The sequence below is a fragment of the Centrocercus urophasianus genome, unplaced genomic scaffold, assembly GCF_019232065.1.
Source record: "Centrocercus urophasianus isolate 14NV4802_14NV808 unplaced genomic scaffold, USGS_Curo_1.0 seq_20, whole genome shotgun sequence".
NCBI lineage: Eukaryota > Metazoa > Chordata > Aves > Galliformes > Phasianidae > Centrocercus > Centrocercus urophasianus.
The window spans coordinates 3,484,089-3,504,000 of record NW_024884756.1 but is presented as its reverse complement, the minus strand read 5'-3'; the positions used below and the strand labels follow the sequence as shown (position 1 = coordinate 3,504,000).

The following is a 19,912-nucleotide window of genomic DNA, read 5'->3' as shown; positions in this document are numbered from 1 at the left end:
TGTCCCCTGGCTGTATGTAGAATATGCTTAAAGAAAAACAGGTTTTTGGTATGTTTGCAGTTAATTTTGAAATTGATCTTTTCCTGCCTGCTGTGATGTACAGAGGGTAGCACCTGGGAATAGGCTGCATGCTGTTGGGTAGAGCCTAGAACTTTTCTAGTGTAGTTTTCTTCCAGAAACGCTCTAACCACATGTATTTATAGGGCACCAGGGCACTTCTCCATCTGTCTGTGTCTGTCCGATACGTCCTGCTAACTCTGAGGTTTATAATGCCAGAATCCCTATGGATTCCACCTAAAAGAACGGAGGAAAGGTCATGAGGTGAAGAGTCTCCATGGTTTTGTATGCCACTAAGCAGCAGAAAACCTCGAAGTGTATTTTTCTTTTTTACCACAGGGCATACTAGCAGGTCTCACACTTGGATACAGTATATATGTGCATATCTGAATATGTATTCTGTGTGAATTCAGCACACAGTGGGAGGAAGCTAATACATTTCTCATGCATTTTCTGTTCACATGCAGCAAAGCAAAAGAGGCTTTCCTAAAAGTGCAGAAAGAACGTGACTTCCATAGGATGCACCATAAGCGAGTGGTCCAGGAGAAAAACAGGCTCATATGTGACATTAAAAGGTAAAAAACAAAAGGATTTTGCTTAATGTAAAAATAACATCTTCAGTTCTTACTTGATGTGTGGGAACTGTTAGGTCATGGACTGAACCAGTGATTGAGCATCTGGTGTCGAGGCATGGCTTGCCCCAGGAGCACAAGTGAGAGCATTCACTTGCATGACCTCAAGTGTGGACCCAGAGGCTGCCCCTCTGTAACCTCATTTAAGGACTGGTAGCTGAGAAGGGAACATCTCTGTTGGGAGATCACTTCTCACCAGAAACTCCCAGGGAGCCCTCACCTTTGGAATGAGATAAGCTATTCCTTTCTTAGTCCTGGCTTATGACTAATGCCTTTCCCAGCTTGGTCTCCCACCAGGTTTTTAGGACATTTCCTATTTCTCTTCACCTGATACACCTGGAAATAAGATAATGTAGAGGCATTTAAAGTGCTGAAGTAAAGCTGGTTATGTGAAACTTATTATGATGCTTTGATTGCAAAAAAGCCCAAACTAGGCCGTTGGTATTGAGTTAAACTAATTCATGCTAGGAAATTTAATTTCATCATTCTGACATTCAGAAAGCATAATAGAGCTCAGTTTACTTCTGTGTCTCTTTCTCTCAACAAGTACGTCTTGTATGTTATCCATATGAAAATCATTGGGCCAGCTGGAGGAGCTGAGTCTAGAATCTTTTTGCACATTTCTGCCCATTTATTAGTTTTAAAGCAAAACCGTAGGGTGCTTTATACCCACAGCTCCAAACATTTCCTGGAATTCTGGCCTGTCGCTATTGTTATCATTACGTGCAACAGAAGCTATGAGTTCTATGCATTTAACTTTCAAATCCATATGTATTAATGCAGGAGAGCACTGTTCACTGACTCTGTATGTCAGCTTTGCGCTGAGCAGTTTCTCTTGAGAGATTATATATCTGACTTTAGTTTGGTCTGAGGAATTGAAGTGGTTAATATTCTAAACATAGCGTTCACTGCAGGTAACAAATGGTCACCATATTACCCATTTTGCCTGGATTAGGATCTTAGTCAGTAGTCTGGAGAAGTTTGAGGAAGCATTTGTCTCTTCTTGTTCACAGGCTGAAGGCGCATTATGCTTCGTATGAGCCAGTGCTGAAGCAGCTGACTGAGAAATACCAGTCTGCACTGAGGCAGAAGATGTTAACTGGTTTGGAGAGGGACAGAGCGGTTGGGCAGGTAAAATGATGGTAGCCTCTACTTGCGAAGCTGTACGAAGTGCTTTTGGTAAATAATTTGATAAATAGAATATTTGTGGTAGAACAACTTGCTTTATGTGATAGCTTGAAGCAGGATATTTTAGTGAGTTCCATTTTATTTGGTAATATGTTAATACTGAAAATATGTGAATCTTAGTGCTCTAGGTAGTAGTTCTCATTTGTTGCCAATGCTTGAAGAGCAGTGCTAAGTGATGTGCAGCTGCTGCACGTTCATTCTTTGTCAACAGATTGAGGAAAGGTGTGTTATTACTACAGATTCATATGTTTTCATCTATACTTTTTAGAAATCTCTTAATTTTACTGCTATTTATTTATTTTTCTCCTAGTTGTATTTTTTCCTAACTAGTAGGTACCAGAGATTTTGTGCCAGGAATAATGGAGTACTGTTTTGCTTCTGTGATCTTAATTGATGTATAGGTTGGTATACGTGACATTCCATTCCATTAGCAGACGGTACTATAAGCACAGATAGGATGGGCAAAGAACAGAAAATTATCTTTGCCATGTTTAGCTAATAGGTTGTTTGCTTAGAAGGAAAAAAGAAACTCTGAAAATGCACTGCATTTCAACAGTAGCATCAGCTGTACGTGGGTGACATGAAAGGAATTCAACATACTGACGCTCTCTTCTAATAGTTCTCATCTCTCATTTCCTCCTTTCCTCTGCCTCCTGGTTTGCTCAGGTCACCTGGGGGCTTACTTTAAAAGTGTTCAATAAATAAAAGACGACGTGTTAAAGAAAAAGAAAGGTTACTGTCCAAATGTAGTTATTCTGACTCAGGAATACAAAACATAACGTAGTTCCAGTGCTGTGGAATCTCAGGGATATAAAGAGCTATCCTGTATGAACTGTAAGAATTCTGGAGCGATGGTGTTTTTGTAACAGCACCTTATTTTGTGATATTTTTATGGTAAAGCTGCATGTCATATTGTACCTTGGAATTTAAGACCAGTGATAGCAGTGGTTAAAAGCTGCTAGTAGGTATTGGTCCCAAAAATTACACGTGGCTGCTTTGTTTTAAGAAAATAATAGAAGTACTTTGAGAAATTGTGGATGGCTTGTCTTGTATCACACCGTTGTGTTGGGCGTTTCCAAAATCTAGAATTAAATTTAATGTTTTTAACTTAGAGAAAATAAAAACAAATGCATGGAGCTTAAGCAGATATCAGTGACGTGTGTTGTGAACACAGCAAAATCAGAGTTCATGTAACCTCCTCTTGTTCTCTCCTCTGCTCTACTTTAGGTTACAGGTTTACAAGCTGTATTACATAATTTAGAGTCCGGATGTGCAATTCAGATTCCTGCAAAAAAAGGTAGAGTATTTCTAACAACAAACTCACGCTGATCAGGAGCTTTTTCTTGTTGCGGTGCGTTACAAAATCTGGTGTAACAGTACATTAAAAGCACTAACACTGTAAACAGTTTTATCAGCTGTCTTGGTGACTGAGCAGCAACTTTACAATGTGAATATTTTTTCAGGCTGAGGACAGTGGGGCTGCTCATGACAACATGAATATGATTATGGAAGGCCTTAATATTAGGAATCTGTGTGGTCTGATTGTGTTATTTTATCTATTAATACTCTTCTTTTAATGAGTGGGTTTGTTTGTTTGTTTTAGTTCCCTGTAAGAAGGTATATGTGGTGCTATGGGAACATTTTGAAAATACTAGTGTATCTAGTGTATGTCTTTAGCTGTATGATATGGCTTCAAACAACTTCCCTGTTGCTTTGAATAAATGCTTCATTATTAACTTTTCCTAACTCTTATCACAAAAAAAATTTTTGGCACTTTATTGTCCTCTGGTTTGCTAGGTAAGTGAAGTCTGTGCTACCACATATTTGTGAGCACCTCTGCCGCTAATGATTTTGTACCTGCTTCCAATTTCAGTCGAATTGGATGGAGAGAGAGAAGTCTGAAAGAAAACAGGTTTAAAGAAGACTCGTGAAAGTAGATGAGATGATAAAGGGAAGCAGTAAGCGCTACTCTCTTTGACAACAGAGCATTCGTAGGGGAAGGGTGTTTTGCACGTAGCTTCTGTTATGAGCAGTGCTTCAGATTTGACATTAGAGAACTCAGAACTTCTCAATCATGGCAGTGTTACGTACCGTGCAGCTTTCCAGTGAATCATTTCCTGCAATTAGGGCTTAAAGAAGTCCCTTGAAGCACACCCAAATATCTCTTCTGTTTAGATAAAGAGCATACTCGTTTTTATTTCTGTATGGACCTGGAAGGATTCTGCGGACTTACTGGTATAAACTAAGCTATAATTTTTATATAATATAGAAGCAAATAGCTTTTAAATTAAAAACAAACAAACAAACAAAAAAAACAAAAAAACAAAAAAAAACCCTTCTGTAATTATTTATTTTATCCGTTAAAACTGCCGTCTTCCTGGTTTTTGGATTCCAATGCCTTTTTTGTATGAAATAATATTGTATTTCTCAGCAAGGTGCATTTTGGGCCCCCAGAATTTCTATGTGTGGCTGTGCCTGTGGGATGTGCTCTCCCCTCATCTTTAAATCTTGTTACAACTGAAGATACAAACCTGTGTGCTGCTGGAATGAGCTGAACTCATTTTCATTCCACTTGAGACAGTGAGGTAGAGACTGGGCTTTTTGTTTTGTTAGTTTAGGAGGAGGGCACATAGCGTTCAGCTTTTCATTGTACTCAGTTTGCAAATATATATTGTGGGTTCTTCCCCATGCTAGTGTTTTGCTTTATAGATGCTCTATCTGTCCCTTCCCCACTACACATGCTCTCATTTGTTATCTGAGTGAATCCAAAAACTGCTCTCTGGCTGCTCGCAGTTCTTGTTTATTCTTCAGAAATCTTGAGAGCACTTAATAATACCAGAAAGTGACAAGCAGGGGAGCACTTTATAAATGAAGAAATTAAAAAAAAAAAAATAAAATAAAACATTTGGTCTCCAGCATAAATGATTAAGCTCATCAGCCACCCACATGCTTATACAAGCTTTAATTTTCCTCATACCCTGTGTATTGCAAATTAAGCAGTATTTCAGTTGGTTTCTAGCCAACACTTTGCCCTCTAATATTACGTAATTCTTACTGCGCTCTGTAGGTCACACTCACGTCTCAGTGGGTGATATTCTCTGGTTCAGATACTTTCTGTAGCCTCTTGAATTCTTATTCATGTGATGGTGCAATTGAAACCTTGAGCAGCAGCGGTGCATGCATACTGGGGAGATGTTTGCTGCGTTTTTCTCTGAATTTAAGTTCTTAATTCAGAAGGAACCGGTGCTGTTGGGCTGGCAAGTCTCTGCTGTAAAGAGGCATACGGCTGCATTATTTTTTCCAGTTCCCATCTCTTCAGGACTTGGGTACTTCGTACATCGGTACGTTTCAGTTAGAAGTCAGTGAGCACTCAGGTTGGCAAGTTTGCCAAGGTGAGGTGCCTCTTCTGGCCAGCTGTCTGCTTTCATTGCAGCACGGAGCTTGGAGGTGTGAGGATGGCTGTTTGCCTGGCAGCAGGAGGTTGCCTATCACTGCTGCTGCTTTTTTCCCACACAGTAGCTTGGCAGTGTAACACCTGGAACAGTGATTTTGGCTGGAGGGCATTGAAGGTGGCTAGTACCTAGGTTGGAAACTGGTGGAGAGTTAGAAGTTCTGAATAGCAGCAGTGAGGTTCAGCACAAGCAATCCATTGTGGGTTGTTTGCTTTCAGTGTGAACTGTGCACCTTATAATTGAGGACAAAGGGAAGCTGCTTCTTATAAACGTGTATGTGGCAGCTAGGTAGAAGTGAAAGTAAGAGAATTTAATGCAAGTTTAGGACAGCAGTTCTGGGTATTTTACGTAGGTGTTTGATGTAGCTACCTTTAGCCTGATGCTTTTCAAATAATGGAATGAGCTAGCATCTGTGATACAGAGCATGTAATTTAATTTATTTACTAGGTGTTCTTTAGTTTGTTTCTTTTTGTCCTGCTGCCAGTCAGACTGCTATTTAGCTTTGCAAACAGTGCTTGTACCCAAATCTTCAAGAGCTGGTCATCTTCAAGTGTTTTTTAAATGCTTACCAGTTTAAGGCTTTGTTTTCTGTTCACTCGCTGTGTTTGGAGTTGACAGGAAGAACAGTTAACAGTTATGGAGAAATTAATTTGTGCTCATGATTAGGACTTGGCCATTTGGTAGAATCTTTCTACTTGCACTCGGAAGTCAGTTCTGAAAGATAAATTGGTGTAATTTGATTTTATGTTTTGAGATAATTTTTAAAAAGGTTTGGATGTTTTTTTGCAAGAACACTTGCATTAAAGCCGTTCAGAAAAATGGTGCCATGATCATACATAGAGACATCTAGTTATCAAAGAGCATTCACATTTTTTTTTAATTTTATTTTTATTATTATTTTTTAGGATATTGATAGATATTAACAGATCATTTGCATCCTTACTTGTGGATCAAGGCATAATGTTAAGTGGTTCTGTAAGGAAAAAAATAAAAATAAACACTTTTGCTTGAAAGAACTAAGCTATTTTGGTCATGGTTTACTTATAAACCTGGCTGCGTGCTATTCTAACAACTGGTTCTCTGAACATCTTGTAGAGCTGTTATTTGCTCAGTGTGTTTCTTGAATTTTCTGAGAACAGGAACTGCTTATTTATTACCCAATTATATTCAAAAGTTGAACTCTGTGAGCTTCTTTAGTCATGGTTGAACTGCCTCATTGCTGAGCCTGATAACTGTTCTTTTCCTTTCTTCGATCTGCTGTAATTGCTCTTAGAAGGTCATGTAAAAAGAAATTTAAAAGCCACTGGCTAAAGTAGTTAAACCTAGTTGTCCCAGTTCTAGCTGCGGTGCAATCAGAATACAAGATCTACGAAGACAAGCTGTTCTCCTCTTAATGCAATCCTAATGGTTCAATGCAGTTTGGCTTCTTGTTGTTGGATGGCTTCAGATTTCAGAGCCCTTCAACTATGGTAACTCTGTGTTCATTTACAAATATGTGCGTTTCAGAGGCCCCACGGGTAGCAGTTGCTGAGTGAGGGAGGAAGTGTTTGCTTAGGAAAGTGTTTTCCATTATGCAGTTTCTCAGACAGAAAGTTATTTAAGGTGTCTGTGATAGTAGATTTAACTTCCGAAGCAGTGAGAATAGAGATATTTTGTCAGACCAGGCACAGCTGTTTGTATGAATTAATTTTACTTTGTTTTGATATATAGGAAATTTTTTTACTTTTTAAATCCATTATTTTTGTCTCAAGAGAATCATAGAATGGCCTGGGTTGAAAAGGACCTCAAAGATGATCTAATTTCAGCCCTCCTGCTGTGGGCAGGGTCACCAACAACTAGTAACAGTAGAGAGGGTTTTCTCATTTCTTTTTTCCTCTATAAAGACAAAGCATCCATTTTGTGGTCGAGGTTTTACTCACATTGTCTTGTAAACATTTAGACGTGTGGCGTTAACTTCAGTTGTTTCAACTTGGATTTTAGCTGTGTAATCTGTTTCTGGAGCAATATAGCTGTCCAAATCCTGTTGGAATTGCACGTTTTCTTATTGTGTGTACATGGTGCAGGCTGTTGTAACTAGGTACAAAGATAGAAATGGACTGTACTCAGATGCATGGAAGCTGCCACTGCTGAGGGTGTTGAAGAATGCTATCTCTTCTGCTGGTTACTGGCGGATTTGCTGTGTGGTGGTACATGTGAGCCATATCTTTCCTCCTATTCCCTACCACCTATTCTGACAATTTACAGCTACTTTAACTGCTTAGGATTTCTGTGCTGTTGTCCATGTGTAAGTAATTGCTTGTTTGAAAGGTGTGTTGTGAGAAAGGGCAAAGAAGTAAAAAGCAATGTAAGTTGTAAATCAGAGGAATACGTTTGTGGTAGATATTAGGTAGGATGCAGTGAGATGATGAATGGCATCCATTTTATTGTGACTGTGTCCTGTACAGAAAGATTCAAAATTATTGCAATGTTTTGAGGGCGAAATCGGAGCTACCTATTATTTAAACTGAAATAGGTCCCACCAAAGCAATTAATGGATTGTTAGTTATATGGCTTCTTGGAATACTTAAAATGTATGTTGCAGTAACCTTGGATATCTTTCTATTTAAAGCAGAGTTTCTGCTGAAACTTTTTATGTCTAGTTGATATCAAGAGACATTTTTCAGGGAAGTGAAAAAACGTGATGACACTTACCTTGGGTTTTGTTTTATAGCTGGCCATGAATGTGAAAGGAAGAAGGGTTTGGAAGGTTCCACTCAGAAAGCTCTTCAGGAGGCAAGGCAGCAAAAAATGCTTGATGCTGGTCCGGTTCAAGATTCAGAGAAGAGGAGATATCCAAAGGTATGCACCTTTCTTTTTAGCTGTTCAGTATCTAATGTAACCTATGCTAGATATGATGAGTAAGCTGTGGTGGAAGATGTTGTCCAACGTGGCTGAAAGCGGTCTATTCCGTGGTGACAGATATTTCATGAACATAAGTAGATCAGTAGGTATCAAATTCTAATTTTTTAACGTGAGATTCTATGGGGAGTAATTTTTCAGGGAATGATAGAGCCTCTTATGAGCTGAGGCCAGCAAACTACTTTTCAAAAGCCTGATGTCGTCACCCCACAAAGAGCACTGCCTATTAATGCATATTGTGCTGTGTTTTCTGTAATTTGGGAGAAATCTCGATGTGTTCCGTAAGACTTCTCAAGCATTTCAACTTGTTTCAACTGTTTTTTAAATGGTATTAGATCTAGGGTAGTGAAAGGAAGAAAAACAAGGTGAATTATTAATTGACCCTGGTATTTTCTTAACTTGAGTGTACCAAGATGTGCTGCTGTTACATTTTGCAGGTTGTACAAAAAAGAATTCCCAACAGAATTTTTCTAGTTGTTGGAACAGTTGTTTTCTTTACTTGGTTTATTTCTTTCTTTCTTGATTTTAAAGTTACATTTGGGGGCTCTATAATAGTACAGATCGAGGTAAACATTCTAAAATGTGGAATTTTTAGGCTCTTAGAAATGTTGCTCTGGCTTATTTTTCTCGTTTGGGAACCACTGTTAGGGTTGATATGTTTCTGCAGAAAGCACAACACTATATCTGTTTAGGGTGTTGTAATGAGAACCAACTTGAGGCTTTCATATCTCTTCTAAGATACGTCTCTAGTTTTTTGTACATTTTATCTTTTTTTTTTTTTTTTTTTGAGAGCATTTATTTTGTTGATACCAGCAGTGTAATTCTGCTTTAAGAAATATATATCGATGAATTTCTTTTTTCATCCCTTTTCAATGTCTCCAAATTTTTTATACATAGTCTTGCTTTTAAAACACTTCTCATGGAAGTAACTCCATCTCTACTGTTTGCCCACCTATTACTCGTTGAGTATTACTGAGTCACCTGCCAGTCCCTTTCACCTTCTGTGTTCTTCACCACTGCTTAGAAGTGTTCATCTCAGACTCTTAGATGGCCCTTTCTTTCGTTTTGACTTGTGAACAGATGAATATTTCTTGGCTTACAGAATCCCATTTTTGTTCCTGCTCCTACTGAAGTCATCACTACTTTTATAGTAAATTTTAGTGGAGTTAATGTTTTGCCCCCAGAATATATAAACTCAGGTAGTCTGCCTGTCTGGCTTGCTCTTGCTCTTGAAATTCATGAGCACTGTTAGTTGACTGGTTCTGGCAAGCATCTGTGCTTCTGCAGATCTTAGGTTCCCAAAAGACTCTTAAGAGGCCCAGATGTCTTTATTTAATCAATGGATTAAAAAACTGGAGCAAGTCCAGAAATAAGACATCAGAAAATAGTTTGAGTGTGCTGGATTTTTGTCTTGACTGATGGATTTTAGATTTTAGTATGAGGTTAATAACGGATTGGTTCTGAGAATTGTATCACATGGGTTGTTTTTTTCCCACTTCACATAAACATCAGAGGAAATGGTGAAGCTGTATGGGGCAAGTTAAGATTGCTAAAAACAAACGCACTCTCACAACTTTGTTCTGTAGTGTGCACTTATTGAATTATGGTACTAATCTATTAACTTTATAAATAGCATATTTGTGCTAAACATTTTGGCTTGCAAAGTGTTTGTTCCCATGGAAAGGATTGGGAGTAAATGAGCCCCCTGCCCTCTTCAGGTCAATTTATGTGACGTTTGGAATAGAACTTGTATATGCTGCCTCATCTCCTTTGGCCCATATCAAAAGATCAGCTCAATTTGACTGTCTCTTCAGTGTGACTTAGCTTTTTTCATATAGTGCTCAATTTCAATGAGGCTTTGTCTGTATTAAAGAATACACTATAAACAATATTTTTGTTCTCGTTTGTAGTGATGACAGTAGCTCTCTGAATGTGTTTTGGGGGGTAGAATTGCTTACAGAAATTTAAATTTAGGCTTTATACCACAAATGAAGTAAGGAGTGTAGTTGAAAGCAAATAGATTGTCATGAAGTTATATCCTTGAGCCACAATTATAAATGTTTGTGTTAGCTGTACAGCTATGGAAATCAAAATGATTTAAAGTCTTTTCTGTGTCTTGTAGCTAAATAATGATGTAAGAAATGCCTCTGCTTACTTCTAAGTAGATGCAAATATGACTCATAGCTGAGGTAGAACATTGACTCGAAGGGCAGGCATGTATTGTGTTACTGTAATATGCCGTATTAGCTGACGTGTAATTTAAAAGCTAATGTCCCTTTGAGGTGAAATTGATCCTTGAAGTAGTGAAAAAACAACTGGAAGTTTTTTTGAGAGATGCATTCTTTTGATTTTGAAATCTTATTTTATGAGACTGCAATCATCCAGTAGCAGGCAATTAGGCTGAACTGATTACTTATCTAGTTCTTAAAAAGCCAGTATCGATAGCATCAATATTATTAGATTATTAATTAGCTGAGAGTACTGCTTTAAACATTCAAATAAATTAAAATGCGCTTACAGATCATTAAAATTAAGGAAGCTTTGATAATTTGACTTCCACTATTAGCTACAAATTTAATTTTTCAGTTTTATGTTATTCTTACTAATTTTTGTCAGGTTCCCCACAGACTATGTTCTCTGTTTGATTTCTGTTAGTTATACTAGCAGGGCAATTGCAGCTTCTCTGTATCAAGTTGCTTCAATTTCCACACGTAATCTATTATGACGCAGTTTCATTTTCTGGAATTTTATTTGGTATAAAACTTTATCAAAAGGGGCACGAGATGTTTCTGGTGACTGAGATGTTACCCGTCTCTGTGGAATGGATTTGGAAATTATGGTGAGTGGCACGTTAAAGAAATTACACAAGTGAAATCCGGTGATCATAAGTAACTGCTAGCTTTTGTAAGTCATAAGGCTTAGGGTCCTAATAGCACATGCTTGCATGCACAAAACTCAGTTTTCTCCTCAGTTGTATGCAAGATAGTGTACGAAATTTAGAAGCTCCACTGTTTCTGTATTGTGAAACAGAAGAGAAGCTAAAATAAATGATTTCTTGATCAGATTATTGAGCGTGACTATAAGGTATACGTAAATACGTAAGCCATATTGGAGTGGAATTGGAGAAATAGAAAGGGTGGTAAATGAAATAGGCAATCATTTTGGGTTTGCAGTAAAATTAGCAAGAAGGTACTGATTTCATTTTCAGTAGAGGGAAGAAAAGTGACAGATAAGTCAGGTGTTCTTATTTCTCTGGTCCTTTATTGGGATAGATTTCCAGTCAGATCCCAAAGAAGATAGAATTACGAAAGGTTTCATTCAAGAGTATGAGAAAGAAAATACATGCCTGCATATCAGATGAGGAACTAAGTAAAAAGAAATTATAAACTGGTAATTGAAGTTGAAATTTCCCAAGAATTCTTGATTGGAAAAGTGGAAATGTCTGCACACGTAGAAGAAATAGGAGATGCTGTGGGTAGAGGAGAAGCAGTAAATGTTATTGCTTTACATCTTCTTGTTAATTGTGAGTCCGTCTGTGTTTTTTAATAAAGCTTTGGTTACTGTCTCTCGGGTCATTCCTACACGCATCTGTGGAAATTTGACCTAATGAAAACTTTCTTAATGAATGGAAGACAGATGGAAATAACACACAGCTGTATCGAGTAGGCATTTGCAGGGATATGTTTTCATTAATGACGTGAGAAATGAAATACTCTGACTAAATTTGCAAACCCATTTATTCTGTTTGGGCTTGACTGCAACAGTAAGTGCAGCTGAGGACAGGAGTGCGATTCAAAACTTGACCCATTGGAGAATTTATTGGGGGGGTGGGAGGAAGGCAATGTAAGAAAAGGTTCAGAACTCTACCTTTACAAAAACAGTCAACTGTACAAATGTGGATCAAGATGAAAATGAGCAGTTGATTAAATACTGTTTCTTTAGAATAGAATCTAGCGTTTGTTTTATATAAAACAAAATTAGCATAAATCAACAGTGACACATTGCAAAATAGCTTAATGCTGTACTGCAGTGCAAACCAAAGATGTACAGAGAATGTGAAATAACCCTCTTGCTTTGTTCGCGTGGCTTTGAGCGCAGAGTCACGTTCAGTTGGCTCACAGTTCTCCCTTGTGGGAGAAATGTTGCACCTACATCAGAGCAGCAAGAATGATTAGAAGTCTGTGGAACTCAGTTGTGAAAGAAAGGGTGAAAGTTGCGCTGTTTACAGAGGGGGAAAAAAAGACTGTAATATTTAAAATGTAAATGAATTCTGAAAAAATAAAAAGGAAATAATGTGATAGAACAGGAAGTAATAAGGTCAAACTCCCGTAAGAAATAAGAGAACTTGAGATTGCATATTAAAATTCATAATAGTAAGTATGGTGCAGTTCTGGATCCGATTGCCTCGGGAGCTCCTGTCAGTGGAACAGGGCAGACAGGTTTGTCTGAGGAATAACACTGGTGTAGTTGGGAGAAGAGAATCGCTGACCAACCAGCAGAGGATTTTCTTCCCTGCCATTATTAGGTTTACCAAAAAACCGTGCTTTGGCAGAAAATACCTCCACCTTGCTCTAAAGAAGCAGACTCCTTTTAACTTCATATGAAAGAATAGTGCTGTCAAAATCATCTTCTACCATTAGTTAGACTCAGTGGCAGAGAATAGGGAAGTCGCACAAGTCAGTGTCTGCAGACAGGGAGGCAGTGAGATGATACGCCAGCTGTAAACGTTTATGTGAGAACCAGTGAGCATGGCTGTGACTCCAGACTTAGAGCATGAACAGCACCTTGTCCAAAGGGCTGCCATCAGATGTGGAGTGGGAGCTGGGGGTTGCTGTGATGGTAGTGGGTATGAAGAAGCCAAGCACAATCATATTTAGAGTATTATACCTCTTCTACTTAGGAAATTACTGTTCTGTGACTCAGATTTTAAGAATGTGATCCACTGAGTGTAAGCCAAAAATGTTCTTTAGTTAATTTATTTGTTTGTTTATCAGATAACACACTTTTTTTAAGCTCCTACAATAAATTTGAAAATAGTTTTTAAAAAAAAACAAAACAACAACCTTTCTTCTTAGCTGAAATCTATGCTTTTAAATGTGATGCTAGCTTTAAATTAAGGTTTTGCCTAAATATTTTTCTAAATGTGTCACACCTACATAGGGGAAAAAATGTGTAAGATCTTAAAAAAAAAAAAAAATAAATATATATATATATATAAAGAAAAACACCCGCAAGAAAACTTAAAGACAACACAGATACAATTTTCCATCCATCACTGCAGCTTTCTTAAGACACTGAAAGTCGTGCCTTTCAGAAAATAATTACATTTGATTCTTTAAACTATTGGCCCTTGATGAAATTACCTTGCAGAGTTATCAAAGGGTTTCTTTCTGCTGAAGAACACTGCTTATTCTGAGTCGTTACATATTGCTAAGCATAATGAAATAACAGGCCTCTGAGAAGGAAAACAATACAGAAGAATTTTGGGAAGTAAGATTTATTTGATCTAATTGAAGATACGCTTTACATATTCATGTATTTTTTTCTGTGTAGTTGAACACAAATGCTGTGACTGATTTCAGAATAATAGCACGCCTATCGGGAAGCTGTGAATCTCATCCTTGCTCTAAAGTATGTTGCTCCAAAAGTAATGGCTCCTATCTGTTTCCATGGACACTGCAACAGATAAAAAGAACAGTATGTTGCCACTACTTGATAGAGTAAATTCTCAGCTACAAAACAATTATTCACCATAGTCACCAGCACTGATTGCGTTTTCACCAGTGCTGAACAAGAGGCCGCGTGTCATGCTTGTGAAAATCCATGCCAGTGGAGGTGACCTGCAGTTCCACAACTGCTGCGATGGTGTCATTGCTAGAAACTCTGCCCATGCAGTCCATCTTTCATTGGCTGGAAGTCATAAGGCACCAGATCTGGTGGGTATGATAGGATAGCCCAGCTGAGATTTGGCAATGTACTCCACAGACTTCAGACTGTTCTGGGGCCTGGCGTTATCATGTCCCAGGAAAAAGTTGACTTCTCTGGCCTGACTGTGAAAGTTCGAGCCTTCAACTTAGTCTGTGCCGTGATGAAGCAGTTGTAGTTGATGGTTTGTCCAGGCTCCAGGAAATGTGGAAGAGTCATCCCTTTCCTGTCCCAAAGGATAGTGCGCATTAATTTACCCACTAAAGGTGAACGTTTCATTCAGTGGGGAATTCACATGTTGCCACTCTGTGGACTTCTGTTTTGATGTTGGCCCATAGTGGTGGCACCATGTCTCATAACCAGTAATTATGTCATTCAGGAAACTGTCACCTTCTGGCTCACATTGGTTCAATAGGTTGTGACAAACATGTGGTGTTCTTTCTCCTGTGTGAGCATTTGTGGAGCCCACCTGGCGCAAGCTTTGTGATACTGCAGTGTTGCCAACATTCCTTTCGATGCGTTGAAGCTTCCATGTCAGGCAGCATTCTGTTAGCCTGCTTGTCTGCTGCCACCTGTCACGTGGCAGCAGAATGCAATGGGATATTGGTGGAAGGCTCTATTGGTGGAAGGCTCTATCTATGCGATGGGATATTGGTGGAAGGTGCCATACCACCAACATCCGCCACTGATGTCAACATCGTAAAATAGGAGGCGTTTCTTTTGGAGCTGCCCTCACGTTTTACAAGAGGTGCAAATGATAAAACCTCTGTTGTGTTAATATGCCAATGCTTCAGCTTCCTGGAAAAGTGACTTGTTGAAATTACGTTGAATAAAAGCAGCAGCCACCAGAGACAGCTTGATAAATCAGTTAAGTGTAAAAAAATAGCTTTGCTGTCGCTGTGTTCCTCAGGACAGCCCTGTCAGATGGGAAGAGAGTTGCTGTATTTAGTGTTTCCTTATCCTGCAGGATTTCCCGCAGTGTGCTCTCATTTGCTTTGTGCTTTATGGCAGGCTTTGGCTTTGCATGATTTAAGAGAGAACTTGACAGCACAACAAGAGCCCCCATACAAAGCGCACGCAGCGGGTGACAGAATTATGCTTGTACGACTGTCAGCATTGTCAGCATTGTTAGGCCTTTGAGACGGTAGTCAAGTAATTTCATTAACTGTGGAATAATGCTTTGTTTTCCCTTTAGTTAAAGCATCAAAACCTTAACAATTCTCTCAGCAATTGTTTGGGAATTTTGGAGAGGACGCAAGGACGAGAATGGTTCTGGTTCCTCCTCAAAGGAAGGTGCCATGCTTACAGCATGCTTTCTTTAACATTCTCAGTTGGAATGTCACTAAACAAGCTTCTGCCAGTACATTTCTTTGTAACTGCAGTTGTAATGCTTTTTAAGGTGTTTAATTTATTTCTGTGGCACATATTCTTTAAAGGAAATAGAAACCACTACTACGAGAACCGGACAGGACTTATGGCATTGCATCTTTCGGGTACCTGGGCCATGGTGCTTTTGCTGCAGAACTCATTACAGTCAAAAAATATACATTTTTACTAAGGGATTTTTTCCATGTGAGAGAGGAAGAAAAAACTCCACAGAAGTCTATTTGCAATTATCATTCTTTTGTTACTGAATATCTGTAACTACGATCTGATTTGTTATTTTTAGGTATTAATAAAATACACGTAATGCATCAATTACAATTAATTGTAGTTGATATACAGTTGTAAGTCAAAATGTTCAGAATGCTAACGGCACTTGATGTGGGGGGAATAATAATCACCACTGTGTTTAAAGAAGCATTCTTCCAGAAGAGCCGTTTGTAACATAAAATTCAGTGGTTAACTTACACTGCTGTTCAGGGATACAGTTCAAAGGCAGAGCAGTGTGTGAATTACTGCATCATATTTTCTCCAAAAAAAAAAAACAACCAACAACTTTAATGTCGATTAAGTGAGACCAAAGCTAACAATGTTAATTGTTTTCTGTTTTTCCATTTTAATTTGGTTCTGTTTAAATTATTCATCCATGAAACTGGATCCCTTTCAAATTACAGAAATGTGACTGAAATGCAAAATAAGCACTCAGACTTGAAAATCTTGAAGGAAGGGCTCAGGTGCTAACTAACTGTGGTATTTATTTTTGAAATTAACTATTTTATACTAAGTTATGGATTTGGGTGTTTCAGTCTTTTTCCAATATTTAAACAAAGCCTTTGCATATGTAAACATCACTAAGGAAAATGAAATTCAGCGTTAGTGTTTAGTCTTCATGGTAACAAATCTCTCTACCACACTGCAAGTGCCGTGGCAGGAACATGTGCTGCTCATCATGTTCAGGGCTGTTTGTTTTGTATGCTCAAATAATGCTTGACTTCTGGGAGTAGAAAATAGTTTTAATTGTTTTTGTTGAATGCTGTGGATACGCAATGAAATAAAACATTAAAGCTGTATTCCAAACAGCTTATGAATTAATAATCAGACTGTTTCCCCAGAAAAGTTCATTGTTTTTCTTCGGAGCGTCACATTATTAGGAAGGCAATAATAATGGTCACAGGGCTTTTCATAATTAGATTTCCAGTTCAAATGTGAGCCAGAAAAGTTTGGTCACGACTAAGTTGTTTCAGTGTAAGCATGGTGTTGCTGATTTTCTTTTCCCTTATATGCAGTAGCTGAAATGAGCCAGTAAGGAGACTGAGGTCCAACAGCCAACAGTCTTCTTCAGTGGGACAGCAGAAAGCCAAGCATTGGCCTTGCCCAGTTTAAGAAAGGCCCGTTGAGGTTGCTGCTGTTCACCACAATTTGTACTTGCCTCGTGCTTGTCCTTGAATTCAGCTGGTGCTCTATTAAGTAGCATTCTGAACAGCTGTGCGATGGTAATACCTTCACTACTTGCAGGTAAGGGCTTTGATCTCCTGAGGAATGGTCCCTTGGTGAAGGATTCCTCCTGGAATCCTCCCTATACAATGTGTATACAGGTGGGATGGAACTCATTTGCAGGGGGCTGTTCAGACAGTGAGAGTGGATGAAGTCTTTTGTGCCTAAAGGCAATCGCTTGTATGAAGTACGGCTGCTAGCCAACGTACTTTCTACAGGAGACCACAGTTTTGTTGTATTTTCCCATTCCATTGCAAACATACTGGGATTTAAACAAGAGTCTGATTTCTTCCCGTGGACGTTTGGGACCATCTCTTACAGCTTTGTCTTTGGGAGAAACACCACTCAGTCTTTTGTTGTTTCCTTTGAGTCCTCCTTTTTTCTCACTAGCAGTTACAGGTGACTCTTCCACTTCTTGTAAATGCTCTAAGTTCTTTGAGCTAAGGCACTAAGTTTAAAAAAGACATATTTATAAAAGCTTGAAATGCTACTATAGAATATTGTTGCTCAGAACACCAACCAAACCTTGCTGATGTTACACAAGTATTACCGCAAACTCATCTGGCAGATTTTCTTGTTATACTCTTCTATTCTGTGGTACTTTCCTGTATTTATTATGTTTGCAGAGTTTTTATTTGATGTATACAGTTCAGGTAATACGTTACACGCTGTAGATCATCTGAAGCAGATCAGCCAGTCAGACATTTACTACACATCCAAAGAAGCTTTTATTGTTTCAGGAATGCTTCACTCATGCTAGAAAGCAAACAAGCATAACAAACCTACAAAATGAGTTCTGCAGCACCAGTAAAGAAATAGTTCTCTTGAAGTAATACAGCAAAAATTGAGACTGTCTGCTGTGATTTAAACATCAATAGCAATTTCCACAAGTTTCCATAGGTTAAAAGGTACAAAAAGAAGAAAAGGAAAAGAACACTGCACTGTTTTAAAAAGTCCAGTCACGTGCAACAGTATAGTTTGTTCAACTGAGACTTCTTAGTATACATTTCCACACTTGTGATGTATATTGATAGTGGTGTTTTTAAGCTTAGGTATGATACTCAGCTTTTGTAGTAATTTAGTAACAATGCACATGCTGTGTCTCGTGTTCATTTATGCATTTTTCATGCCTATAGTGTAAGAAAATGGCCGTAAAAAGATGTTGTCAGTAGTAAAGAAATTTTCTAGGCTTCCCTCTTTGGCAGATGAAATACTTAGAGCAGCGCAGTGATCCTTAAGTTCCATGTTAGACCATGGTTCTATAATAGACACCACTTGTGTTTCAGCATGGATCACACTATTATCCTTGGTTTAGCATTAATCTAAATATGAAAAGTAGTTGTCAGGATAGAAACTAAATATGAGTATAGTGGGAATGGTAGGTCACAGCTTGAAGGTCACAGCTTGAAGTGGTGATTGAGCACCTGGTGGGAAGGCAGGGCCAGCTCAGGTGCATGTAATGTATCTGAGTGATTGCAAGGGATGGAGCCAGGATCCACCCCTTCCCAGCCCTCATTTAAAGCTTGGCAGTGGTAGTGAGGGGATTTTGCTGGAGATCCCAGCCTACCTGAGGCCTTCTGAAGGTAAGCAGATTTTCTTTCTTTGTTTCTGCATCCACAGCTGCTACATTTGGGCTTGTCCTTATTTTCTGCAGCTTAGCGCTTTGTTGCCCTGCTATTATTGCTCTACCTTCCATCTCATTATAGCATTACGTGGGAGGTATCTTTACTTTTAATGATTATCCCTTGCAGAAAAAGAATGTCACTTGAAGCGTTTGGTTCTTGTAGTTTTGTAATGTATAGTTGTTAAGAGATTGCTTTTGTCCAAACTTGATAATAATTTGAAAGAGGTGTTCTCTAGAGTTCCGCTTTAGAGGCTCTGTCAGTTTCTTATTTTGCTTCTCATGTTCTTTGCTGTTGGCTAAACTTCCCTGGATCTGATCTTTGTCTCCCTTCTGTTTTGCAAACTAATCAGTTCATAGGCAATTTTTACCTGCTACCAAACCTCTGAACCACCTGAACATGTAGACTTTGACCTCAAAAATCCACCCAGGCTGAAATGGTTTTGGAATTAACAAGGAAGAGAAGCTGAAAGGGCTTTGCTGGAGCTTGTTTATTTTTAATGTTTTGTTTGTCTGTTTGTTTTGAAGTGGAAAGCAGCCTATTATGTACTAATTAAGTACTTCACAAACTGTGTGAACATAAAAACAACGAGAGGGGAGGGAAGGCTTGATAGTACTTGGATGAGGTTTAAAGTTAATTGGGTACATCCCACATCTTGCTGGATAGCTACTCTGCTCTTCCCTGAAAGACAACCAACCAAACTTCTAAAATGCCTGTGTAAGTCCTTAACCTCGGTACAAAGTTAACCTAATTTTGGTCTGAGAGTGACAGCAAAGTGGTCTTTTCAATCCGTGTGTGGTTTCTATCAGGATACATGCACAGAGAGCTGCTATCCACCATCTGGCATTCTGCATGACTCAACAGTCTTTGCCAGTAAATCAAGCTGAGCATGCCACAGCTGTGCTTGGGAGCTTACAACACACCAGCACCTGTGTGGGACACTGCTCTCACTTGCCTGTATCAGCTTCTATGCCATACCTTAGGTGGTCTTAGAGTCCATCTTTTGAAACAATTCTTTTGTTTCTTTGGAGGAAAAAGCTTTTCTTCAACAATTTATAAGTTTGAGGGAAGCTTTTAAATTGGAATCTTTGGAATTCTGAGAATTGTCCTTAATAGTTCAAATGCTGTTTTGATGACTGAATTCAATTAATACAAGACTCTCATGAATTTCATGTCACAAGTTATATTATAATGGAAGGAATGAGAAGAAGGAAGTCAAGTGTAAGAATGAAGCTAAGTGTAATTTTTTTTTCCCATGCAA

General features: G+C 38.5%; 1 protein-coding gene across 1 annotated transcript in view; it reads left to right on the top strand.

Moving 5' to 3' along the window:
- SPAG16 (sperm associated antigen 16) overlaps positions 1–19,912 on the top strand; it is a 351,259-nt gene that overhangs the window by 18,162 nt on the left and 313,185 nt on the right. Inside the window, exons 6-9 of the mRNA XM_042822342.1 lie at positions 525–632; positions 1,703–1,820; positions 3,105–3,174; positions 8,040–8,167. Of these exons, the coding sequence (XP_042678276.1) occupies positions 525–632; positions 1,703–1,820; positions 3,105–3,174; positions 8,040–8,167 (424 nt within the window). The remainder of the gene's footprint in view (positions 1–524; positions 633–1,702; positions 1,821–3,104; positions 3,175–8,039; positions 8,168–19,912) is intronic.